Consider the following 27,313-nt stretch of genomic DNA (forward strand, 5'->3'; position numbering starts at 1 on the left):
TGGGCTTTCCCAAGTCGTTTAAAGGGATAGTAATCTTAGTGTATTTACTGACTCTGTAAAAAGTAACACAAACTTGTGTAGAACATGTGTATAATATGTCCAAATATAATAACAAGTAGTTTCTTGTTTTTGATATGCATTATTAGCCACCCCAAACCCCGCAGTCACACCCGTGTCCCTGCATGTCCCCAGCCCCACGTCGGTCCCAGCTCGTACACAGTATGTGGAGGTGCCCTGAGGTGCAGAGGGTGTTGCCCACGGATCCCCTGGTATTGGCTGCTCTGCAATGTGGTGCATGACTGAACAGGTCAGGATTAGGGGAGACCGGGGTCAGAGCCCAGATACGTGTCCCATGATCAGTCTGTAGGCGAAATAAACAGGGGCAGGGTGGGGCTTCACACGTTACATTAAGGACAATGTTAAGGACAATAATGCTATGAATGTCTTTGTTTTAAGACTATTCTAAGGTGTGTCGCTTTTTCCTGCCTTTGCACATGCTGTTCCAGCTGTCCCTGTGCCTGACTGCAAGTGTGGGGGGTCTCATGATGTCTGTGTTAATGTTTCAGAAATGATATTTGGTGCAGTCTGTAGCCAACAAGTGCAGGCATTTTGTGTAAAGCTTTAAAGGAATAGGCCACTGTTTTTACATACTGAGATATGTTCTTACCTGAGCTTTGACGAGTTCTTTAGGACCTGTCTGATCTTCCCCCGTGCCTTCAGTCACGTAAACACAGCACAGACGGTGTTAGCATTTAGCCTCTCCCTCTCTCCTCTATAGCTCCAAAACAGGTCAAGATAGAAGCTACCAAGCTCTTCCACGTTTTCCCTATTTAAATATGGTTACGTGAAGTGTTACAGTACAAAGTATAATTACACAAAATTAAACAATGTGGATTTTCTAAGTGGATAAAAGGGGGAACTATATTGTAAGGCGTAATAATACCAGGGGTAGTTTGAAATCTGCAAAGTAATCTTCACTTGACTGTGCAGATGCCAAATTACTCCTGGTATTATTACGCCTTACAATATAGTTCCCCCTTTTATCCACTTAGAAAATCCACATTGTTTAATTTTTTTGTAATTATACTTTGTAGTCCTAAAGAACTCGTCAAAGCTAAGGTAAGAACATATCTCAGTATGTAAAAACGGTGGCCTATTCCTTTAAGAGTCAGAGCTTCAAAAGATCAGCAAGTTACAGCGTTCAAGCAAAAATGTCACAACTGTCCCCGGTCCATGGAATGAATTGATAGATTTAGTGTGGCACTTTGAGAAAACTTGATAACACTGGATTGAAAAGTGTTTTATTATCATTATTATGAGAGCTGAAAGAATCAAGGGTGCTACCTGGTCATCCAGCTACAACCATTCGGAGCCGACCTGCACGTTTATGCTCTCTGACCACATAAGTTGTTCATCTATTTCCTGGTTGACAATTTATTTTCTGTGTTTGTTTAGTCCAGAAAAGGCATGCATTGACCAGCCCCCGTGCTGACTACTGTAAGGCTCTTTATGTGGGTGTGATCCCGTGCACTTGAAATCGGCTGCGACAGGTGCAAACCACAGCTGTGCAGCTCCTCACGAACACTCGCCAGCGCAGTCACATCACGCCAACGTTACACTGGCAGATCGGTTCATTGCTTCTTAACTACATGTGAGTTGCTTGTTGCACATCAGGCCAGTAGAGCTGCAGTCTGTAGAACAGGCCTGCCCAAAGTGCGGCCCGGGGGCCAAATGCACATCACTAGATAACATTTGATTAAGGTGATTGAGAGCGTTTAGCAGAGATTTAACCCAGTTTAAATTTTCACTGCATTAAAGGGATATTTCAGGAGTTATCCAGAGTGTTGCTGATTTCTGAAAATATTTTTTTTGTGATTCATGCAGTTCTTATATTTGTAGAGTTACATGGGGCTAGGCTAGTGCATGTCTATGGTATCAGCTAGCCTGCATTAAAAACAGCGTGACCCGCTCCACAGAGCACCTGAGGCAAATCACTTATAACACCAGACTAACCATATAAATGTCTGTGTCGATAGAATAATTTTTGTAATATAACTGATCTTGCATCACATGAATGATCGCATTTTGAGGGACTATTTTCTAACAGATCACTCCGCCGCCGCGTAGCTTATACAACCACGAAGCTGATGCTGCTCAAATATATCCATCCATCCATTTTCTTCCGCTTTATCCGGGGCCGGGTCGCGGGGGCAGCAGTCTCAGCAGAGATGCCCAGACTTCCCGGTCCACACACACCTCCTCCAGCTGTTCTGGGGGGACCCCGAGGCGACACCAGGCCAGCTCGGAGACATAGTCCCACCACCGTGTCCTGGGCCTTCCACGAGGCCTTGTCCCACTAGGACATGCCTGGAACACCTCCTGTGGGAGGCGACCAAATATATGCTCAAATATAAGTTCTTTTAAATGCAAAATGGTTAAAATGACTCTATTGACACAGACATTTATATGGTTAGTCTGGTGTTATAAGTGATTTCCCTCAGGTGCTCTGTGGAGCGGGTCAGACTGTTTTTAATGCAGGCTAGCTGATACCATAGAAATGCACTAGCCTTGCATTAGCCTAGTGCCCCGTGCTTTACTTGATCCCCCATTTGGGGGAACGCATTCCCCCAATTAAATTTTTTTCAGGGTAAAGGATCCGGGAAATATTTAGGAGGATCTGGCAAAAAATGTATCTGATATAATGGTTCTAATGAGAGTGTTCCGGCAAATGGTTTGGCCTGCTCCCCCAATCCATCACATCAGACCAAAAGTGTTCCTGAAAATAATAATTTACAAATTAAGCACTGCTAGCGCCACATCACTCTTCAAATATAAGAACTGCTTGAATTACAAAAAAAATATCTCTAGAAATCAGCAACACTCTGGATAACTAGGAAATGAGGCTCTATGTCAAAAATCCTGAAATATCCCTTTAACTACCAATCTGTGGCCCTCCACACCGTATTGCTGGGTTGCAGGTGACATCACAGCATTCCAAAGGCCAATGCTATTGTATGGAGGAAAAATTATTTTGTTTTTGAGGAAATTTTTGGTCTTGTACAGAGAGATCTTGGACCCAGTGACTGATATTAAAGATCATTTTTTAAATTCATATATTTTCTTTTTAGCTATGACTTGTGAAAGTGTAATGTTATTAATAGGAAAAACTGGCTCTTGCCCCCCGCTGGGTCCGATGACATCATCACATTCTAGAACCTGCAACCCAGCAATACCCTTTAATATGGGCCCTGTGTCCACCCCTGCTGTAGAGCAACACCTGCTGGAAGTCTCCAGGACCAAAAGCAAACAATGGTTGTTATTTGTTTCCTATGGAACACTTTTGCCACCTCTGCTAGACTGAAAACCCGCCTGTTTCAAGCTGTTTTTGCCTCCGAATGGCACAAAAACAATCGGGTTGTATGATATGTTTTTAAAAAATCTATATTAATTGCCTTCCTATTGTATTCTAATGGCTTGTTTTTAGTGGAGTGCATTAATGGAAATACTTTGGTTCAGCAGGTGCTGATGTAAAGCAAAATACAAAAACCAAAGGTCGAGTGAGTGATTGATATTGTGTGCATCGTTTCGAATAAGTAATGCATACTCTGTATTTTCCCCTCTTCTGTTTTACACCATGTTACACCCACATGTTTCACACTCAACTGTTGAACTCCGCCTCCTCCATGTTTTCACCCCTGCTGTGGGATCAGCTCATGTTAAGGCCACACCCTTCATACACGGGGTCCCGGCTAAAAGGAAGAGTCCGACACTACAGGTTGACGTTTAGTGCCTTTCTGTTCACTTTTCAGCATGTTCAGGGCTTGCTTCCCTACAGTCAGTAATGTAACATCTAAAAAAACACAACAATAACTCAAGGACATTGAGAGAGCTCCATTCCCCCCTCCACCCCGTCCCAAAAAAACAACAACTAGGGCAACAACGAGAAAACAGGCAAAGCTAAATCCGAAGTCAGGGTAGGTCTCACAGACAGCTGTCGCTTCCTCCTATGCAGTCAAGTTGTGTGAAAGAATGTCCCCTCTTTATTCCCTTGCATTTTTTGGGGTCCCCACAAGCCAAATTGCAAGATTTATGTTCATGTTTTTCTCTTCCTTGGAATGCAGAACACCAGGGTACCGGCGACCAGGTCAAAACGGCACTTTAGTTTCACAGCATGTCGATCGTCGCCTCCCTCGCTGCAGGCGTCCCTCTTTCCTCAGCTCTTAGGCATTTTTTCGGCATTCGAGGCTGATGCTGAAATCCTGCACAACCACACGAATGAGTGACGAATGAGAAAAGTCTATCGGGGGTTGTGTGCCTCACCCAGTTCAGCCCCAATATCTTTGCCGTTAACGTGTTAGTTCCATAAAACCAGAGACTTGTAGCTAAAGCCTCTACGTCCTACTGTGCTTTTAGAAACTTGAGGAGTCTTCAGTCGCACTGCATTTCGACAGTGGATTGCTCTGTTTGGAGATAGACTGGAGCCTTACTGTTTATGGCCTAAAGGACAAGGAACATTCTGAAATCAGCAGGAAGAGACTTTAGCACAGGCGATGTGTGCTACATTCTGTTTGTTAATAATCGTGCTGCGACTTTTTGGATACTGTTTTACATTGGATTATATGCTTCTTTAAAAGAGAGGTCTTTATCAAATAACTAGAGGATGTACTAATATCATCCAGGTTGATCATCATCCACTGTTTCGTATTCTTTTGGGGCCTAGCATGACCTTTAAAAAAAAAAAAAATGGTAAAATGGTCTCAACTTAGATAGCGCTTTTCCACCTACATTAGGCACTCAAAGCGCTTTACAGCAGGGATCCACTCACCCATTCATACTCTCATTCATACACCAATGTACGCAGACACTGGGGGCAATGTGGGTGAAGTGTCTTGCCCAAAGACCCAACGACAATGTGCCCTTTCAGGAGGTGGGATTCGAACCCCCGACCTTCCGATCATGAGACGACCCGCTCTACCATCTGCGCCACTGTTGCAATCTGGGTTAAGGTTCTGTAATCTAGGTGTTAATGTCAGTCTGACGAGGTTTCATCGATAAATACAGTGTTGTACACATTCTGATTATACTACCAAATGGCAGCATGTTCAACACAAATTAACAGGACTGGTCCGAGCACAGACCCCTGTGGCAAACCATAGCTCAATTCATAGCTCGGTGAGGCCTGTTGGTTTACAACCGCATACTGGTAAGAACTGTAGTAAACCAAGCTATACCTTTGGCTTTTATCAATAGAAATGCCCAAATGTAGTACATTTGGGCATTTCCTTTTTATCTACACAGATAAAAAGGAAAAAGGAGGAACACTGGTTACAAAAATAAAAAACATTAATGTATTTACTATAAGTTACTTTTTGTTGTTTTGTTTTAAAATGTTAACAGTTAACACGAAATCGTTTTTTTTTTTGTTCACTGTGACCCAAATGTGACCCATGTGACATTTTACACACCTACACACATAAATCCACTTTCCAGGTAAGACAAAAGGCATCTGAGGCATCAGGCAGGACAACCTACACATGGAGGCTTCAGTTACAACCGACATGCCATACCAAGTCAAACCCAGTGCATTACAACGTGAGTCACATACCTCTCCAAGATCTGTAGTAGGGACACCATGCTGTTCCAGCATTGGACCATCAGGACCTGACTCACCCAGTCTACAGTCACCGTCACAGCAGCGTGCGTATAGCCTCTGCAGGAAAACATGGTGGCTGATCGTGTCACAACAAGTGAAGTATTGACAGCTGGATTTACCGTAGCAGTCTTCACGGTATATCAATCATACCTCATTCCAAAGTTTATTGAAAAACAGACACATGTGGCCTGAGGGACTGACGAGTGTTTTTTTTTTCTACAGTAACAATTTTGCATTCATTCACTTAAATGCTTGTTATTATGGCAACATGTTAATCACTGTTAAGTCAAAGTGACCTCAACAACTAACATTAAACATAAAACATTTTACCTAAAGCTGGCTTTAAGATGTCAAAATCAAGAGCCTTTGCCTTCGTCGTAATCTCAGATCGATAGGAGAGAAACCGTCGTTGAAAGAAATCTCCTAAAAGAAAATTGACAAATGTTGAAATTGACAATTATTTGGAAATGATTGGAGTCACATTGATCTCGCGGCTGAAAGTCCTTTCTTCTGACCAACATTGCGCCAGTGCTTTTGAATGTTGTCACCACTTTTGGACACTTTTATAAGAAAATGGCCAGATTCTCAATTTCTTACCTGCTAAAATAAAGAATAAAATAAAAAATGTAATTAAAAGTTTCGACGTGCTGACAGAGAAGATACTGAACTTTCCGACCATTTTTGTTTGTCCCAATAATGATATTAGCGAACAAAAAAACAGTTACCATAGTTACTCTTAACTATGCCCGCTACCTCAGCTTTAACCCACATATGGTCGTGTTCGAAGTAGCCAGAGGGAAAACAAAGAAGGGAAAAAACTAACACTTTCTCCCATTTCTCCACCAATATTTAAACAAATGCTGAATTAGGACTATATATTTTACTACTGAATAAAAGTACAAAGGTTTGGAGATGAGAGGTGGTTCAACAGGCCATGCGTACTTTGAAAACTGACAATGCAAACCAGGAAGCTAACGCAGTGTTGGGGGTCACGCATTACAAAAGTAACGAGTTACAGAAACATATTACTTAAACAAAACATGGTAATTGTATAATTTTATATTTCATAAGTCATTACAATTTAAATAGCTCGAGCTACAAGTGCATTTAAATGGTTTGTACTGACGCACAAACGGAAAAATGCCAAACTCCTCCGAAACCAAATGCAGCACCAAATCCAGTCGGACTCTGGTGTGTAAGATCTGCCTCTGTGTGTGGCTAACATCGCCAAAACAAAACACGAGGGAATGAGGATGTCGAAGGAAAACAAAATCTTTCACTGCACTTTTGCTCAGTGGCATTATTACTATTTTCAGTTTATGTTTTGTCAAAAGTAACTCAGAAGTAACTCAAAGTAGTGTAACTCAGCCGTCTGTATCAATAGGCCTCTGCTCTCCACTACGCTGCCGTGTGCTGGGCCCCGGGCAGCACAGAGCGGGACAAGAACAGACTGAACAAGCTGGTCAGGAGGGCCAGCTCCGTCCTGGGCTGCCCCCTGGACTCTGTGGAGGAGGTGAGGGACAGGAGGGTGTTAGCCAAGCTCACCTCCATCATGGACAACACCTCCCACCCACTGCACGGGACTGTAGAAGAGCTGAGCAGCTCTCTCAGTGGCAGACTGAGACACCCTCAGTGCAGGACGGAGCGCTACCGCAAAGCCTTCATCCCCACTGCTGTCAGACTGTGCAATAAGACTGTGAAGTAACGCCGACTGTAACAAGTGAATTTCTCCTCTGTGAGATCAATAAAGGTTTATCTTATCTTATCTTATCTTATCTTTAGAATGCTGTGATGCCACATCAACGCAACCTATTGCTATATACATTTTTCTCATTTAACTTCAGCCTCATTCATTTTCACAAGATTGATCTTTTCGCTGCCGTCAGCTCTGAGGAATGTGAAATGTCAGCTTAAGAGCACATCTATCAAGACAGTCGCTCGAAAGCTCCAAACGGAGATCTGGCAGAAAGGGACCGAAGGACTTTTGTGTAAGAGGTTATATGTACTCTGCAGTGGCCTGTTGCATAAAGCAGAGGGCTCCGACCTTTTTAACCCCCGTGAGCTACTCAAATATGTCAGTGCTCATGGTTCAAATGTAATTTGTGTAATTATGAGCCTGAGGTGGAATTCACCTGAAGCCCACATGACATTTTGACACAATTGCACCAAATAACTTTCATTTTTCTCTTTATACTTTACTTTGTTTAGCTAAATGTTTGGAGAGTGTGTTCAATATGTTGGGAACAAAAGGGAAATGCTTCAAGACTTCAAGATCCCTGGTTTTGGCATGTGATGTGTTCATGTGATGTGTTCATGTGATGTGTTCACGTTATGTGTTCATGTAGCATGTCATCTGGCGTGTTCGTTTTCTTGCAGCACGGTGCAGCAAACGCACCACACGCTCTACATTTGTGTTTTACTACCTATTATCTCGTTTCGTCGTATCTCAAACTGAACACGTGCAGATTTACGAGATGATATGATAGTGTCAAAGGGCTAATTTTGTCCACCAGAGTTGTATATTTACAGAGAAACTGTCCCCGGTCACTGTCTAATCTGACCTGTGACCCTGAACTGAGGACAATTCCTGTGTTCTTGTGCAATCCAGGCCTTTTATTTTCTGCTCATGTCGTTGTGACTTTTGCAAATGATTTCCACTGATACTAGTGTGGCGTGAACTGTGACCCGCACATTAACTTTAGGACATTTTCTGCCCATCTTTGGCTGTGTGGACGTGTACGGCTCCTGCTGTTGTGCCTCTCCCCCGGTCGGCCCCATGGGGTGGCTTGTGTCTTTAATCATTTACATTAGTGTAGCAGGCTTACAAAGCGGGGAAAAACAAACACACAAACTTCACTTTTCTGAGCACATTCTGGGAAATAAAGAGAACTAGGACTGGCTGGGTGCTGATATTGAACGATCTCATGGCGCCGGCCTGAGCTGTGGTGCAGGTGCAATAAAAAAAAAAAAAAGTTATTTTTACGTTTGTATTTTCTCACTCAAAGAATGACAGAAACAAAGAGGCTTTGGAAGAGTTTTAGACTTATGGGATGGCACATAGCTTCTAATCACTGGTTAGTTAGCATCAGAGGTCCCTATGCTAAAGTGGCCATGATAGTTAGCATCAAGGCTCCTTTTCCTAACTACTTCCTAACTGACAGACCAATTCGGAAGCAACTAGCCATGGCGGACGCTGACGCACATCCGGATTGGCGTAAGAGCTCTTACCAATCTGCTCGTTTCGGACGCAGCCGAGATGAGGCCAGGTGGAGGAGGGGCGGAGGAGGGGCACAGCACTGCTGAAAACGGCAGAGACAGTGGACGAGGCGACTTAAGAGGGGCAATGATTGTCTGAAGCAGCTGCGGTGATTGGCTGACACGGAGGTGCGGCTTGAGATGGGGCTATGATTGGGTGATTGGTGAGAAGCAGCCGGAGATGAGGCGATAGGTGTGTTCAAGACCAGGCGGTGGCGGCCGAGCCCAGAGAAAGGCACCTGGAATCAAGTCGAACACGAGACCGCAGAGGAGCCTCAGGTCTTGCAGCTTCCCGCGTTTGTTAAAAAGACTTGGTGAATGGCCACCATGTCCCAACAAGGCTGAGATGTCAGTAAGGAGGGGGAGTCACGTTTTGGGCCAGAATCATGGGGAGAGAGCTGGTCGGCCCCTTTCCCCTCCCGGAAGGTGTGAAAATGACCTCTGAAAAATATGTGGTTTCTGAGTTTCCCTAACAAAATCATCTTCATCATGACAATGCACCATGTCCTGCTGTAAAGAAAACCTCTGCATCACTGGCTGCTATGGGCATAAAAGGAGAGAAACTCATGATGTGGACCCCCTCCTCCCCTGACCTCAGCCCTATTGAGAACCTTTGGAGCCTCAACAAAAAAAACTTCTATGAGGGTGGGAGGCAGTTTTCATCCAAACAGCAGCTCTGGGAGGCTATTCTAACATCCTGCAAAGAAATCCAAGCAGAAACTGTCCAAAAACTCAAAAGTTTAATGGATTTAAGAATTTTGAAGCTGCTCAAAGAAGGGCTCCTTTGTTAAAATATATCTTCACCTGTTAAGATGTTTTTGATTGAAATAGCTTTTGATGTCAGTAAATATGACCTCCTACTGCTACAAATACAACAAATGACCATTTTCAGTTAATTACAAGCTTTAAAATGCATTGAGACGATGAGTTGCATAATCATTTGGAACAGTAGATTTTGAGTTCTTTGTATATTTATTTTTGAAAAAAATACTGATATCACTGGGAGTTTTTTCCAATAACATTCATGTTATCCTCTAACAGTTAAAGACTTGAAAATGATGCTGACTGTCATTGAGACCTCAGGATCTTCTCAAAACTTCTAAATGACTGTCTTACTGCATCCTGCCTCTGCTAATGCAGGTCAACAACCCAAACACGATCTAAACCAGATTTTTTTTTGCCTTCACGATCAGGACTTCATGACCTGACAGGAAATGACACTGAATCCACATGTGTCCTTTTAAAGACAGGTGGTCCGAAACTTTGATCAGCTGCAAAAACAGATTATTTCAGTTCATTAGCAAGGCGAGGCAAGGCTTTTATTTTGTCTCGCTCTTGTTTCTTATTGTTTCATATTGAAATTCTACTTCAGACCTTGATCCAATCATGCGAAATGTGAATTTGTGCCATTGTTCAACTGGTCTGAAACCTTTGATCCGGACTACATTTAAAGCTGCTCTTCAGAGGCGCTCTGGCATCTGCCAGAGCGCCTCTGAAGGGATAACATTACAGACTCCTGCAGTGTTTAACAGTAAATCTGCAGAGTCTGTGGTGTGGTTGGAGAAGCACAGCCTCGTCCCTGAATAAACACAGTCAGGGATTACATTTGTGTTTGTTTCCTTTGGAGTTTGTCAAAAATAAAACGTACAGAAAATTAGCGTCAATAACATAGATGAGTTGGGATTGTAGGCAGTGGAGGTCAAGTATTTGATTTCATTACAGCTACAGATACTCCTGGCAAACATTACGTTAAGTGAAAGTACTTGAAGAGTTTGCTGTATTTAACTTAAATACTTAAGTTATCAAAGCAGAAAGTACAAATATGTAAAAAAAAAAAAGTGTCAACACATGGGGACAAACCTTCTTCCCTGTTCTGAGTCAGTGGTTTTAGGCAGTACATCTGCGGGGCGCCACCTACTGTTCCGGAGTGTGTGTTATTCGACTTTTAGAATGAACTAAAGACATGGACTATCTTCACTTTTACATTGGAGCCTTTATAGACATGTAGTAGAGTAGAAAATATTATATTTCTCTAGGGAGTGGAGTAACAAAACACTACTCAAGTAAAGTACAGATTGTTACTGACAACCTCTGTACTAAATAATGGTTTCGACAAGGAAATATTTCACCATCATTAGCAGTGGTTCTTCTCAGGACTGATCCAAAGCTTCGCCTTAAATGGTAAATGGTCTCAACTTATATAACGTATACACCAATGTGCGCAGACACTGGGTGAAGTGTCTTTTCCAATACACAACGAGGAGTTCTTCAGGAGCTGGGATTCGAACCCACGACCTCCCAATCATGAGACGCTCTACCAACTGCGCCACCATCGCCCCAATGGCTCACGTGTGTCCGTCAGAGTCACATTGTTTTCATTTGGGACTCATTTCTGGTCCTTTTCTTGATTCTGTCGTTGAGCGGAATCTTGTCTGTCGCGCCCGAACTCCACGACCATAGGCTTCCCGAGCAGTCGATACCCGTGAAGTAAGTCCAGGGCTTTGTGCGCCGTTTCCACATCTGAAAAACAAAGCAAAAAAAGGGCTTGATTCAGTCCACTCAGGTCAGCTTTAAAGTGCATGTGACAGGCCTTTTATGTTGATCTAAATGACAGAAAGATCGTTAGGACGACCTATTAGATTTTATGCAATGAGTGTGGATATTAGGGCGACACCAGGGTAGCCTGAACCACACCCGCTTCTTTACTGCGCGAAAGAAGGCCGGTCTGGACACACACGGTAAACAAGTGACTGATTGCTGGCTGATCACAACCGTCACAGGGAATTGACAAGTCGAGGATCCAGTTCATATTTTCTGAATTGGACTACAGAGGTTGTCACGTCCGCTAATTGCGGATTGGTTTATTTCACTGACAATCTGTGCACGTTAGGCCCGCCCATTCATACTGCTCCAATTGCTGCGTTACCAGACTCACTTCCCTGTGTGGAATGGACAGGGAATAGTATAGCAAAGCCAAACACCAGGGGTCCTGAATTCAATTTCACTGAGGTCCAAATTAAAGGAATAGGCCACCGTTTTTACATACTGAGATATGTTCTTACCTTAGCTTTGACGAGTTCTTTAGGACCTGTCTGATCTTCAGTCACGTAAACACAGCGCAGACGGCGTTAGCATTTAGCCTCTCCCTCTCTCCTCTATAGCTCCAAAACAGGTCAAGATAGAAGCTACCAAGCTCTTCCACGTTTTCCCTATTTAAATATGGTTATGTGAAGTGTTACACTACAAAGTATAATTACACACAATTAAACAATGTGGATTTTCTAAGCCGATAAAAGGGGGAACTATATTGTAAGGCGTAATAATACCAGGAGTAATTCGAAATCTGCGCAGTAATCTTCACTTTACTGTGCGGATGCCAAACTACTCCTGGTATTATTACGCCTTACAATATAGTCCCCCCTTTTATCCGCTTAGAAAATCCACATTGTTTAATTTTGTGTAATTATACTTTGTAGTGTAACACTTCACGTAACCATATTTAAATAGGGAAAACGTGGAAGAGCTTGGTAGCTTCTATCTTGACCTGTTTTGGAGCTATAGAGGAGAGAGGGAGAGGCTAAATGCTAACGCCGTCTGCGCTGTGTTTACGTGACTGAAGACACGGGGTAAGATCAGACAGGTCCTAAAGAACTCGTCAAAGTTAAGGTAAGAACATATCTCAGTGTGTAAAAACGGTGGCCTATTCCTTTAAAGCATGTTTTCATGTGAATTGGCCCAGGGATTACAAGACTATAAATCTGCATTTTGACAGTTACCATAGTTACCGCCACGGAATTTACTGCTTTTTCACCTCAATATGTTTCATACGTTTTGTTACTGTAAGTGTGACGTCACACACAATAATAAGCTACTTCCAGGTTCAAACTGTTGAGAGCTCCATAGACAAACACAACAAAGAACACAGCGTTATCTGAATCTCCTGCTGAAATAACAAGAGACAAAAGGCCTAAAATGGTTTTACACTGAATTAGAATAATATACTGTATCTCACCATTTATTTGGGCGAAATGAAGATGTTTTTATATTTATAATAGGCCTTCATTGTGTATGGAAAAAAAAAGATAAAATCTGGAACAAACTTCCAGAAGATGTGAGACGGGCCTCAGCTTTGACAAGGTTCAAACCCAGGCTGAAAACTAGCTCTGAATACGACACTCCAAATGTAATCAATGTATGATTCTATAAATGTTTAATGGATTGGTTTGATCTGCCTTTGATTTGCCTTGTGTATGAATTGTGTTCTTAACTTATGTCGGCCATAACACGGCAGACATGTAAATATAAAGACTCTGCAAACACGTGAATGACCCGATGCTTCTGATGAATGACAAACATAACCCGGGACCGCAGTGGAAACCGTCACTGTGACTGGACCCCCGCCGCTGACCTGACAGAGTGACGAAAGCCTGTCCCCTCAGACGCCCCGTCAGCAGTTTGTAGATGACGGGCTCGCTCCCTTCAAACCTGGAGAACAGCGCCACCAGCTGGGCCACGGTCGCCTGTGCAGCCAGGTTCTTCACGCACAGCACCTTCAGAGGAAACAAAAAGCCTTTAGAACGCTGCTAATCCCTAAAGGGGGAAATAGCGAGAGGAGGGACAGGGGAATGTGGGCACTGCTGAGCTTCATTTGGTGAGTGACAGGCTGTTTCAACCAATCACAGTGAAGTGTGAACTCATAAGGAGATCGCTTTAGTGACTTCTCACAGGAACAGGGTTTCTACAGGCAGCAGCCAAATGTAGTGCTTTTGGATACTATTTTTTTATGTCCGACATATCTGTGCATATTTGATTTCTTAAGATTTGCAAACAGTCCATCAAACAGTGGAATGAGGGGAATTTACACAATCAGAATCAGAATAGTTTGTTATTGCCATTGCTTGTAAACAGGTTCACAAACTAGGAATTTTTCTTGGTCATGCAAAATTAACCAAAAAAAACATATAACACAGAGTTTATAAAAAATAGGCTATAAACTTGAAACTATAAGGCTTTAGGGGCATGCATAAGAATATCAAAGGTCCTATATCATGCAAAATCGACTTTTTAGAGCTTTTAGCCATGTTGTTATGCTATTTCCTTATCAAAAACACCCCCAGAGTGGTTTGTGGCTTCATTCACGCAGCTCTCAGTAATCCTCCTGAATCCTGCTCTCTGAGCAGCTGCTCCTCCCTCTCCTGGTGAACGACTGAGTGTTCAGTTGTGTCGTAACAGCGGAACGGAAGTGCTCGACGTCTGTAATGTAATGTCTTAATTCTATGCTTACGGCCTGATTTTAATTTGTAAAACAGCGTTTTCATTATTTCTGTCGTAAGAGAGAAACAAAGATTAAAAAATGAATTTTAAAAAAATAAATGAAAAAAAATAAAAAAGGATGTGCCCGAAGTGCTTCCAGGTCAGCTGTGGCCAAAACAAACACATCGTGTCTGAACAGACGTCATGTTTGCGCTGCAGCTGTGAAGATGGAGCTCGTTACCTATTCTGGACACCTGTTCTATTCTTAACTAACGATCATGTCACGGAGAAAAAGAAGCGCGTTTGGCTACGAGGACGAGGAGTTTATTCAGCCTTTTTCAAGAAGAGGCCACTCAGCTGTTTTTTCTCCTGGATTCAGCGACTTTCACCAAAATATTGTTTTTCTGTGACTGTCTCTGATGGATGTTTGGTGAACCTTCGCCAGAATCAAAGTGGATTAACTTTTATAACCAACGCGAGTCCCACAATGTAAACAGCGATGGACCAGAGCGGTGAGTCAGTGCAAACGCGTGTTAGCTTGTGTGTTAGCATATTAGCTTGTGTGTTAGCCATTTATGAAGCTGTGTTGCAGATGTCAACTCCTTATAACTGCATCGTGAAGTAACTTCACTTATTGTTGTTTATTTATATTACGGTAAAGTTGTATGCGCGGAGAGAGGGGGCGGAGTTAACTGAATCGAAGCGTTGTGTCTTCCGGTTTTGAAAAATACCTCCAGAAAACACTTATATTTATCACAAAAATGAGTGGTCCATAATGGTAGAGGTACAATATATCATATAAATGCCTATACTTAACTTTGGAATGGCTAAAATAGCATGATATAGCTCCTTTAAAATAAATAAGATAAAAATAAGAGGTAAGATATGGTAGACGACAACAATTGACATAGAACAACAGGATTGGATTTACATATGGTGCATAAAGTGATATAAAGTGATACAGTGGATCTGGAGATATTTTTTTTTCACTCAGACTCGGCTGTAAATACTGTTTAAGTGGTGCTAGCCCACAGTTAGCTTTGCCCGTTAGCCTGTTAGCTTCTTCTTCATGACTCCATTAGTGTGTATTGGTGACTCCGACCCGGCGGCAGGAAAGCTGCAATTGTGGTTTTCTGGCCAGAGACACCAAGGGGAGATGAAAGACCCCCCAACCATCCCATTAACACTTGCATTACCCCCACAGGGACTACGAGAAGGATTCATTAAGGTAAAGATGTTACTTAGTTCTTATTTCAGAGAAACGTTACTCTGGAATAATTTTAGTCGAAGTACAAGTAAAAAGTATTGACCCAAATAAATACTCAAGTAAAAGTAAACATGTTACTTGAGTACTGAGTACAGAGAAACTGTTTCACAGTAAAAGTTTCATTCATGTCTCAGTTGTGACATAAATTATGAGACACAAAAGTTGAAATAATATGAAAATCTTAATATTTCCAAAGAAAATGCCATAAAAATGCATTAAAGGTGCACTATGCAACTTTGTATGTTTAAAAAATATATATATTATATTTGACCTTTTCGTGCTGTATGGGTGGGAATCCTAAAAACAGTTGATCATGAAGCGTCTTTGGAGCCAACGGGATGGTAAGAAAAGGCGCTAAACTAACCACGCAAGCAGTGTTTTATCATAAAAAGTTGCTGAGTGCACCTTTAACCTCTTCCACCCCACCTTAACCAAGTGCATTTTCTCCAGTTCAGCTTTACCCAAATCAATGATAAAAGCTTCTCACTGGAGCTTGCAGCCTTTAGCCCAGTGCACTGCGTTTTCGTGACTTCTTTTTGTCGCTCTTTTGTTGCATTTTCATCCTCGTCTCGGCTCATTTTTGTTGCCATTTTGACGCCTTTTTCAAGAAGCTTTTCGATTTTGGTAACACCAAACTGGAGAAAATGTGCTCGGTTCAGGCTGGGGTTCAGAGGTCAATGCTTGCACTGCACTGTTTGCACCTTGGAGGGTTTCCCGGGTTGGTAGTTCCTGAATCTGGGAATGCTGCGGATGACGTCGCCCGACTCCCGATTGGATGAGATGTCGTCGTCGGTTATGACCTCCACGTCCCCTCGTACTGTGACCAGAGCACGTGACCCCGCTCGGAGGCTGCTGATTGGCTGCTTCAGATCGATCTCCGTTGCTGCGGTCAATCGGAGCGGCCCCTCTCGACCCCCCGGCTCGTCTGATTGGTCGGTCTGTGCCTCTCGTCCGGGCTCTGGCTCGTCTGATTGGTCGGCCCGTGCCTCTCGTCCGGGCTTTGGCTCGTCTGATTGGTCGGCCCGTGCCTCTCGTCCGGGCTCTGGCTCGTCTGATTGGTCGGCCCGTGCCTCTCGTCCGGGCTCTGGCTCGTCTGATTGGTCGGTCCGTGCCTCTCGACCCCCCGGCTCGTCTGATTGGTCGGTCCGTGCCTCTCGTCCGGGCTCTGGCTCGTCTGATTGGTCGGTTTCCTCCGGGCGAGCCTGCGATGATGGTTCAGGTGTTTTTTTGTTTTGCCTTGAAGTCGCCAGTCGATCCTCTTCCAACACCTCCCTGTAAACAGAGTCCAATGTGCGGTGCGATGTCGACACCTGCTGGGCGTCCTCTGTAACTTCATCTAAACACAGGAAAACACAAATGAGGAAAAAAGGTTAGGGGTAGTTAGTTTGATAGTTCAAACTTGCAGCAATGACTTGGATGAGATTTATTTTGTTTATTCATGAAAAATGTATATTTATATTTTAAAGCATTTTCATATAAATTTATTTATGCCATTACAGAAACATAAATCAGACTTTTCCGTTAAAACTGTTATTCAACACTCACAGAACTCCAGGAGCATTATGTCCAAGTAGTGTTTTTAGTGTTGTTTTTTTTTACTTTTACTTCTCTCACTTACTTTACTTCTGCTTCAGAAAAATTGTTTTAACCTCTTACCCCCCACTTTAACTGAGTGCATTTTCTCCAGTTTTGCTTTATCCAAATCTAAAAGCTTCTCGACTGGAGACCTTTGCCTCATTTGAAAGCTAAGACCTGCAAAACTGATTGTGACTTTTTTGTTGCGTTTTCGCCACACTTTAATCAAAGTTTTTGACATTTTTTTGTCTCTTTTACCCCTTTTTTGGCATGTTTTCATGTTTTCATAATTAATGTAAGAAAAAAATGCTTACTAAAGAAATCCAGAGTAAATGTAATGCTTCTGTGTGATCAGATGTTTAAAAAGCGTCTGTGGTCGATTCTACAGGAGGTTAAATCGTGTTAATATCGTCGACTAAAATATTTAGTCTTAATTTTAGTCAAAGTGATATTTTTGACGACTAAAATTAGACTAAAACTAAATTAAAAGTTTTTCATGAGATTAAAACTATGACTAAAATGTCCAGATATTTTAGTCGACTAAAATCAGACTAAATAAAAATGAAAAGGAGAGACTAAAATCATCCAAACTTCTATTGACCGCCTGAAAGAGCCTCAGATCATGTAAATTCACCGCCAAAGGATCAGCTCTGAGCTTTGTTCATGTGGAGCAGCTCCATGTTTAGTATTGGCAACAGTATAATATGAGATGTTACACAGTTTGCCTTTAAAGTAACATAACTCTTACTTGAGAAAACATTACACAATCCACACACTTTATGAATCTGAAAAAAAATTAAAGCCAAAATGTATTGTGCTTGGTGCCTAATGATTAAAACGATGCATTGGATTTACATAGTGATGTGCATTCATCCACTTGTCAGTCATAAGCTGGTATTTCTAACTCAAGCCCTGTTAGATCCTGCTAACGCTATAGTAGTGTGTACATGCTCCCGTGTACCTCTGTGGAACAGTGCAGAGAGGTAGCCCTGTCTGTCGTTGCCCTGGTACAGCGCCTGCTCGATCTCCATCTCCCTCCGGCTCAGGGCGCGGCTGCTGTTGAAGCGCTGTGGGCGGGACAGGAGCTCGTTGTGGGCCGCCATCTTGGCTCGGATCTGCTGCAGTCGCTGCTGTGTGGCGCCGGGGTCCGCGCTGACTCCACGCGACTGGGGAAGACACGTGGGGTAAAGCAAAGGTTTCACGCGGCTTCCCTCTGACGCAGGCAAAACGCCGCTCCACACGCCGGTAAACGTCAGACAGACGAACGCGTGAAGCTTTAGAAGTCCAGAGACACCTTGATTCTGTAAACACTCTTCTTTGTGCTGATCAGCATGTGTAAGTTTCATTTGAGCAAACTTTAGAATAGGACACTGAAATAGTAAAGGTCCAAACTACTGTCCAGCGCTGGTGGCCATATTATGACTCCCCAGTCAACTCAAGAACTCACAGGGTACGGTACAAAGTTTGCTGCTGTTTGCGCATGTAGCGTATCTAGCATTCTGGAAGAGCACAGAAGGGCCACTGGCTCTAGGGCCACCAGTCCCGCCTCAACCGAGCTTTACCCAAATCTAAAAGCTAAAAAGAAAAGCATCAAAATAGCGAGAAAAAGAGGATGAAAAGTCCACAAAACGTGAGAAAAACACAACAAAAAAGATAGAAAAAATGATTAAAAACAAAACAAAAATGTGACAAAAATGTGAGAAAAATGTGGCGACGTGACGAAAAGTTTCCATCACTTTTGTAGGTCTTAGCTTTCAAATGAGGCGTTACATTGTTGATCTCCAGTCGAGAAGCTTTTACATTTGGGTAAAGCCCAGTATAAAAAAAACATGAATCTAAAAGGAATTCTGTGGAGTATGGTGCACCACAAGGTTCAATTTTGGGACCATTATTATTTATTATTTATATTAATAATGATTTTGCTTCTGTTTCTACGACCACCTTTCCCGTTCTTTTTGCTGATGACACCAGTAAAAAATAAAATAATAAAAAGCCGAACTGGGGAAAAGAGTTAAACAAAAATGTGTTAAATAAAAAGCGACAAAAAAGTGACAAAAATTAAACAAATATGTTTTAAAAAAGCGACAAAAATTGAATAAAAGTGTTGAAAATGTGACAAAAAAAGCAGCAAAAATGTAATAAAGAACTGTTAAAATATGTATTTGTGGAAGTGCACAATTACGGTAATTTGAGCCAGGCTAGTCAGAGTCCAGGGCTGTTTTTCAGTCCCAGTCCGCCCCTGGTATCTACCGATGCAATGTGGGAAAGCAACAATGCCAGACCGGCTAAAGGGAATCGCTTAGAGTAGCTTTAAGCATTTTATCAGCTAACTGTTATAGCATATTAGCATATTTATATATTAGCCGTGTTTACATACAAGTTTAATCAGCTGGACCGAGGTTACAGTTACCAGTTGCCTGGAAATCAGAGTGAGGCATCAATAAAGTACAAAAGAAGGAGTTTAAAGTAGTCATAAAAACCTGAATAAGTACAACAACCGTGTAGGCTGTTAGATCATGGAAAAAATATAAACTTTTCATAAAATTAACATTGGAGAGAAGACTGAAATATGAACTGCTAAATGAATGCATGAACCCCGTGCAGTCTTGATTTGTATTTTCCGATTTCGATTCCGATCACGGCTTCTCATCTGAACTTGTACCTTGTCGGTTTGGTCTCGGTTCCTCCACAGCTGGATCTCCTCCTCCGTGAGCCCCAGGTCCCTCAGGGCGCTCAGCTCCCTCTCCCCGTCCTGCAGAGCCTCGAACTGGGACAGGGAGCGCACCCCCGCGGCCTGCGCTCCAAACGGACAGTAGAGGGCGGCGGGGGCGAAGCACTGGCGCTTCGAGACACATCTGCAACACAAGGGGGGGGCGTGCGTTTTGTTTTTACAATGTCCAGGCAACATCACACACAAAAAAACTGCCCGTATCAATCAAAGGCGACTGTTTATCTTTTTATATGTGTAAGGTGATCATTGTTTTGGTTCTCAGTAGCCTTTATTAATTTAAGGCTAACCACACGTAAATATTGCAGTACTTTTTTCTAATTAACCTTAACTCTTTGTCTCTCTCTTTTGTTGTTTTTTTCCATCACTTTTTTGATTCCCGTTTTAAAAAAATGCAACAATAATATGAGGAAAACGTGCCGGAAAAGCAACAAAAGCACAATATAAAAGTGTTGATGAAAATGCAACACAAACTTGACATAAACCGGGCGAAAACAAAACAAAAAGTTTGGATCAATTGTGTAGGTCTTAGCTTTCAAATGAGGCCTTGGCATATAGTCGAGAAATGTTTTGATTTGGGTGATGCCAAACTGGAGAAAATGCGCTCGGCTAAAGTGGGGGTGAAGAGGTTAAATGAAAAGTCTTTCTCATTTGTCCGTAATCTACAGAAAAAGTTTCAAACTGATGGCTCTAAATTGAATGTTCCCCCATTTCACCCGCAGAGTTTCATTTTAATAATGATTTTTTTTTTTTTTTTTAAAGGGGCAATAACACAGTGTTGCTTCTGAATGCCTCCCCAGACACTGAGTACGAGGGAATGAAAAGATCGATAGGTGGAGGTTAATGGTATAATACTGCCCCCATGTGGTTGTATGAGGTTCTAGAGTTCAATAGGGCTATTAAAAAATATAATGAGGCTCAACTGGGATCTTTCTTTTCTTTCTTTGAGAACAGAAAATTGAAAATGACAAGTTTTTTCCTGAAGTTATAAATGAACAAAACCAGCTCCTGCATTTGGGACTAAACCAGAACTAAGCGATACGGTCAGGTTGATTTTTGGATAACTTCGTCAGTTTTTTCCTGGGTATCGCTACATTTTTGCCGATACCAGTAATTTAACGATGCCGATACCTGAACGATACTTTACTACTACACCCATACTAACACATTTTTGTCATCTAGAACCAGAAAACGGTATGTGTGGGAGGTGAGCAAATTCACAATATCGGGTTCATCTCCAATGTCCAGAAATGTGCAAAAAGTAGGAATAATAAGAAATAAACAAGGGGAAAATGTGGGGAAAATTGAAGAAAAGTCAATTATTTAAGCTGAAACAACCAAGTTACTCCTTTAATGCTGTTCCAGGATCTTTTCGGTATCTGCTTCGAAAATTAAATTTTTTCTATACCAGTAGTACCTAAACTTACCTGAACCAAATGCATTCTGTCCTCTTTCGCTATAGGCCTGTGTAACACCTCATTTGAAAGCTAAGACCCACAAAACTGATCTTTTTCCTCGCGTTGTTGCTGTGTCACCTTTTGTATGTTTTTTTTTCTTTTTCTTTTCCATTTTGTCACATTTTTGTTGAATTTTTGTCGTTTTTTTTTGTTGAGTTTTTGTCACATTTTTATTTCATTTTTGTCACATTTTTGTCACATTTTTGTTGAATTTTTGTCACTTTTTGGTTGAGTTTTTTGTCACTTTTTTTTTTTGAATTTTGTCATTTTTTTTGTTGAGTTTTTGTAACATTTTTTGTTGAGGTTTTTGTCACATTTTTATTGATTTTTTGTCATTTTTTTGTTGAATTTTTGTCGCATTTTTGTTGCGTTTACAACCTTGTTTTTTTCTCATTTTTTTGTGGCTGTTTTGGTGCTTTTTTCCCAAGAAGCTTTTTGATTAGGGTCAAGCCAAACTGGAGAAAATGGGATCCGCTCTGGTGGGAGTTAAGAGGTTAAACCGAGTGCATTTTCTCCAGTTCAGGTTTACAGCCAGTGGAAAGCCTCATTTGAAAGGTAAGACCAACAAATCTAATCTAAACTAATCTTTTTCCTTGCATTGTTGCCGTGTAGTCTTCATTTTTTTGACATTTTCTTTTCTTCTTTCACTTTCATCACTTTTCTGTTGCGTCGCACATTTTTGTCACTTTCCTGTTACTCTTTTGTGGCTTCACTTTTTCATTACTTTTTTCGGGGTGATGTCCCGTTCCATTACGTTTCTGTTACACTTTGTGGCTTTTTTGTCACTTTGTCATTGATTTTTTCCCCTCACGTTCGTGTCGCTATTTTGTTGCATATACAGGTGCTCGTCATATAATTAGAATATAAAAAGTGCTTTCGCTTCCATTATTCAACTTAAACTGTGAAACTAATAAATGATAATAGATCATTACATGCAAAGTGACATATGTATAGCCTTGATTTCTTATACATTTGATTATTATGGCTCAGCTTGTAAAAAATCTCATAAAATTGGAATATTTTGAAAATGGCCATAATCATCAAAATTATAACAAACAAAAGCTTGACATATGTCTTCGATACTGTCGACCACACTATTCTTTTAACTCATTTAAAACAAATCGGCCTCTCTGGGGCTGTACACAGATGGTTTACTTCCATCCTCACAGACAGGACGCTCATGGTAAGTGTGGATACCTGCTCCTCTAAGGTCCATAACATTACATGTGGTGTCCCCCAGGGCTCGATTTTAGGCCCAGTGCTTTTTAACCTGTATATGCTCCCTCTTGGTGATGTTAAGATAATGGATGGCAGAAAACTTTCTCCAGCTTAACGGTCTTGGTCCTTCTTATCTTTCAGAGTTGCTTTTACCTTATGAACCTTCGTGGCCCCTTCGCTCCTCCGGCAGGGGTCTCCTAGTTATTCCTAAAGTCAACAAAAAGACTCACGGTGAGGCGTCTTTCCAATATTACGGCCCTCGCCTCTGGAACGACCCGAGGAGGAGCTCAGGGCTGCAGAGAACTCAAGACCCACCTTTTTAGCTTAGCTTTTAACTGATATTTATGTATTTATCTATTTATTAATTTTGATAACTTGATATTTACTGATGTTTATTGATATTTGATATTTATTTCTAGGTTCTTACTAGTTTTCACTTTGTTTTTAAACTTTTTTTCATGTTTTTATACTGCTTCATATATTTTTAGAATCTCCAGTGTTTCCTCTGAAGGGGCCCTCTGCCTCGGGAGCAGCTGTGGCTGTGTGGGTGCTGTCCTGTGGGTGCCCAGGTGGAGGTGTGGTGTCTCTGCCCCGCCTCCTATGGGGAGGCCGGTCTGCTGCTCCTGATGGGGTTTCCTCACCCTGGTCATCTGTACCCAGCCTCATGTATGTGTGTGAGTGTAGAGTAAAGGGTGGGGGGTGTAGGTGTGTGTGTGTGTATTGTGATAACTGTGTATATTGGGAGGGTTTGACGGGCGAGAATGTTTTTAATGTCTTTTTAAATGTCAAGCACTTTGCGATGCACCTGTGTATGAAAAGCGCTCTATAAAAAAGATTGATTGATTGACATATTCTAATTATATGACAAGCACCTGTACATCCTCGTTTTTTTCAGGAAGCTTTCAGATTTGGGTAAAGCCAAACAGGAGAAAATGTGCTCAGTTCAGGTGGAGGTTAAGAGGTTAACGGTACCCAGCCCGACTTGCACCTTTTGGGAACAGAAGACCGTCGAGCTGGAAACAGTGAGGTGAGAGAGATCTTTACCGTTGGATGTCCACGTGCGTTTGGAGCTGCTGAACCAGGAGACTGTGCAGCTGCCTCTGTCCCTCGGACTCCTGCTCCTCGAAGAGTGGCCCCTCCTCGCAATCGGGACGGCTCACCCTGGATAAACGCAGAGGCAACACAACTGACATGAGGCGGCACAAAGTATTCGACTGTTTCTTTTTTTAAGGAAATCTCCAAACAGAAAACGAGTTCAGGATTGTGATGTTGTGTCGCTAAGCATCATTTGGAGCAGGTTTTATCTGTAATAAACTATAGAGATTTTAAAAGGTAATGCAGTTGTTCCACTGCTTTTATCTCCACTTTGTCATTAGAGGTCGACTGTTGTTTGGGGATTGTACAATATTGGCTATTGGCCGAGCTCGCGCCGATAAAAGTCGATATCTCCAGGACAGAAAGAGATAGAGAGTTCCTGTTTGCAGTGGAAACTCATGGCTTTAAACGAGTCCTCCCACAACTTCCTCGACCTCAGGGGAACAGAGAGACTTGGTTAGCTACAAGTTTGTTGAAACAGAAGTGTCACTAAACCCCAGTCAATATGGACACGCTGTATTTCATTTTGAAGCACAAAACCTGGAGAATTCAGTCGCTGAGTTACTTTTAACCTCCACAATTGTAGTTTTGATTGTCGCACAAAATGCCACGGCGAGCAACAGTAGGGCTGGGACGATCCATTACGTATCACGATACTCAGGGGCTGATCCGATATTATCTCAATTCAATAAGTAATTAGTAATATGTTTATCTTAAAATGTGTAAAAAGAAAACAGTCATGTGTCCAAAGTTTATAAACCAAATGCCATTTGACAGTTAAGTATTGAGATTAAAAAATGCATTAACATAAAATGTAACAAAGATTTTTGGCGTTAGCCAGATTTTAGTCTGGCTAACGCCAGACTAAAATCACAAGTGATATTTAGTCTGGGACACCAATTCATTTTCTGGTAGGAGAGGTGTGGTTTACGATCGTCCATAGTAGTTTATTGGGCTGAATGTCTATCATGCGTCTGCACGAGGCCACAGCCAATCATATCATCGTATGAGATGACGTATGACGTACCCGCTGTAAACTTTCGAGCTAAACTATTTAGAACAAGGTCTAAAGCTTGATCGAAAAATACCATTGCGTCTGCTGCTGTCATGTTTGATCTGTAAATAAACTTTTTTTTTCAATCCGTAAATAAACTACAAGCCTCCTTATATCGAATAGCGCGTCATCGTGTTGCCGTCCCTCCTCGTTCTGTGATTGGTTCCCAAATCCATGCAAAAATTTCGGCCATGGTCCCCAGGCTGCTGTGCAGTTCGAAATGATTCGAGCGCACACAGCAGCATTAGCCAGGTTAACAAAGTGCTGTCACTGGAAAACAAAGGAGTTTATGATAAAAAATGCCTCCAAAAACAAGAATTGAAAGTACTTGATAAAGTATCGAAATTGGTATTGCAGCACAATGTATTGCGATCCAAATCCGATCTGATATTGTAGCCCAGCCCTAAGCAATAGCATGCTAATGCTAGAATAAAATCGCCCACTGCTAGAGTACAGGATTAAAGAACAGACATTTTGGAAAAATATCAAAATTATTGGCTAACGCCAGACTAAAATCACAAGTGCAGTTCGAAATGATTCGAGCGCACACAGCAGTCTGGCTATAGACTCGCTCTTTCACAGATTAACAAACAGTAAATCCTTCTATGCTACAGCAGTTTTCAATAGGCTAATCATTTGAAGAGATATCTGATTGAAAAGTACAAAAGAGTAAAGACATGAGAAATTCTGACACCACTCATTTGCATCAAACTGTGCAACAAGTTTCAGGCATTTCAGCGGTTTTGAAATGTAGACTTTAAATGAAACGTTGGTGAGTTTATCTGGAGTTCATTAGCATGGATCCCGTTAAGATGGAGTCACTTAGTTGGCGTGACGTCATGCGGAAGGTACCTATAGTACCCACAAACATGGCAGGTCTCCATGGTAACAGTGACGCTAAAACGACCTTGCCCTCCCTTTTTGGATATTTTTTCCATTATCACTCTTTGGCTGCGTTTTTGGTCACTTTTCTTGTTGCGTTTCCTTCACATTTCTCATCACCTTTTCATCGCTTTTTGTCACTTTACTGTTGTGTTTTTGTCACGCGTTTGCCATTTTTTTGGTCGGGTTCTCATCCTCATTTTCATCTCGTTTTTATCGCTTTGATGCTTTTCTTCAAGAAGCTTTCAGATTTGGGTAAAGCCAAACTAGATAAAATGTGGTAGGCTAGGTTCAGGCGGAGGTTAAGAGGTTAAGTAAGAAAACTGAGAGCCTCTTCCTTTACGGCGTATCGGAAGTTGGATAGTCAAAAGGCGCACACTGGCAGCCACGTCTCTGTCAGCCAGCAGGGCAGCTGTGAAGAAGGAGCCTACGACTATTTCAGTGTAATCAGAATCAGTGAAAGAATAATGAGCCCGTAAAGAGACCAATGTCTTTTTAGTGTTATGTTTAGTGTGGGATATATTCAAACAAACTCTGCTTCAACTCAAGCACTACATTTTGAGGGGATTAAAATGTTAAACACGGGGGGAAAGGGAGCACGGACAGAACCATAGAAATAGAAAGAAGAAGGACAGAACTCAAATGCGCGTTAGCTTCTGTCGCTACGGCTATCGCCATGGCAACGTTACTACGTTATGCCCGCGTGCACCCGGGGAGTTTTTCCGTAAATATTGAACTATTGCAGCTTTTAGGGGCTCCTGTTAACATTATTTACATTCAGGGTTAATCTAAGAACGCAAACGTTTCAGACAGAGAAGGAGAAGTTTTGTTTACCTCTTCATTTTCCGCTTTGCGCTGCTACTTCCGGTGTTGTACGTGCGCGCGTGGGCTCATGGGAAATGTAGTACGGGCTGCTGTAGTCTATCGCTGTCGGTCAAAATAAGGAAAAAATGGTTCAGGCTACAGAGCATTTAACCCCACCTGAACCGGTTTGGCTTTACCCAAATCTAAAAGCTTTTATTTTATTTTTTTAAGCGTCAAAATAGACATGAAAACGCACTGCAAAAGCAACAATAATGCAATAAAAAAGCAACAAAAACACGACTAAAAATATGAATGAAACAGCAAAGAAAAAGCGACACCAAAGCAGTGAAAAGCAACAAAAAATGTCAAAAACACGGCAAAAAACTACGAAAAACAACAAAACAAAACAAACGGTGAAAAAGCGACAAAAAACATCAAAAAGATGGCAAAATAACCTACCAGAACACAACAAAAAGTGACAAAAAAAGTGTCAAAAAAGTGATGAAAACCAGGCAAAAAAGCAAAAGCAACAAAAAATGACAAAAACACAAAAAAGCGCTAGAAAAGGAACGTAAAAAGCAGTGAAAAAGGGACCTAAACACGGCAAAAAAACTGCTGAAACAAAAAACAAAAATGTGACAAAAACACAAGGAAAAAAACGGCAAAAAGGGACAAAAAGTGTCAAAAAAGTGATGAAAACAAGGCAAAAAAGCAGCAAAAAACTGACAAAGCAACAAAAAACGTCAAAAACACAGCAAAAAACTACAAAAAAAACAACAAGAATGTGACAAAAACACGACAAAACTGCAACAAAAAAGAAACAAAACAAACGTTGAAAAAGCAACAGAAAACATCAAAAACACTTCAAAATAACCTACCAGAACGCAACAAAAAGTGACAAAAAAGTGTCAAAAAAGTGATGAAAACAAGGCAAAAAAGCAACAAAAAACGGTGAAAAAGCAACAAAAAAATGTCAAAAACACGGCAAAAAAACTACGAAAACACAACAAAAATGTGACAAAAAAACAAAAAAAAGCGCTAAAAAAGGAACGAAAAAAGCAGTGAAAAAGGG

The 27,313-nt window shown here is 41.7% G+C and overlaps 2 protein-coding genes across 3 annotated transcripts in view; both read right to left on the bottom strand.

The window, feature by feature from the left end:
• The window catches only part of LOC306970399 (protein sprouty homolog 3), a 489,858-nt gene that overhangs the window by 36,901 nt on the left and 425,644 nt on the right, over positions 1–27,313 (bottom strand). The gene's annotated exons all lie outside the window — the stretch shown is intronic.
• rbm41 (RNA binding motif protein 41) lies at positions 11,202–26,387 on the bottom strand. 2 transcript variants are annotated; one of them, XM_079566345.1, is made up of 8 exons: positions 26,272–26,387; positions 23,451–23,567; positions 19,666–19,858; positions 17,965–18,169; positions 16,580–16,764; positions 16,130–16,372; positions 13,317–13,458; positions 11,202–11,428 (listed from the first exon to the last, which is right to left on the bottom strand). In XM_079566345.1, exons 1-8 carry the CDS (start codon positions 26,277–26,279, stop codon positions 11,295–11,297), a joined length of 1,227 nt encoding a protein of 408 aa, XP_079422471.1. In that variant the 5' UTR covers positions 26,280–26,387; the 3' UTR covers positions 11,202–11,294. The 2 variants fall into 2 exon arrangements, with proteins under 2 accessions (XP_079422471.1, XP_079422470.1); XM_079566344.1 differs by having other exon boundaries at positions 16,130–16,764.

The sequence above is a fragment of the Gobius niger genome, assembly GCF_951799975.1.
Source record: "Gobius niger genome assembly, chromosome: 11".
NCBI lineage: Eukaryota > Metazoa > Chordata > Actinopteri > Gobiiformes > Gobiidae > Gobius > Gobius niger.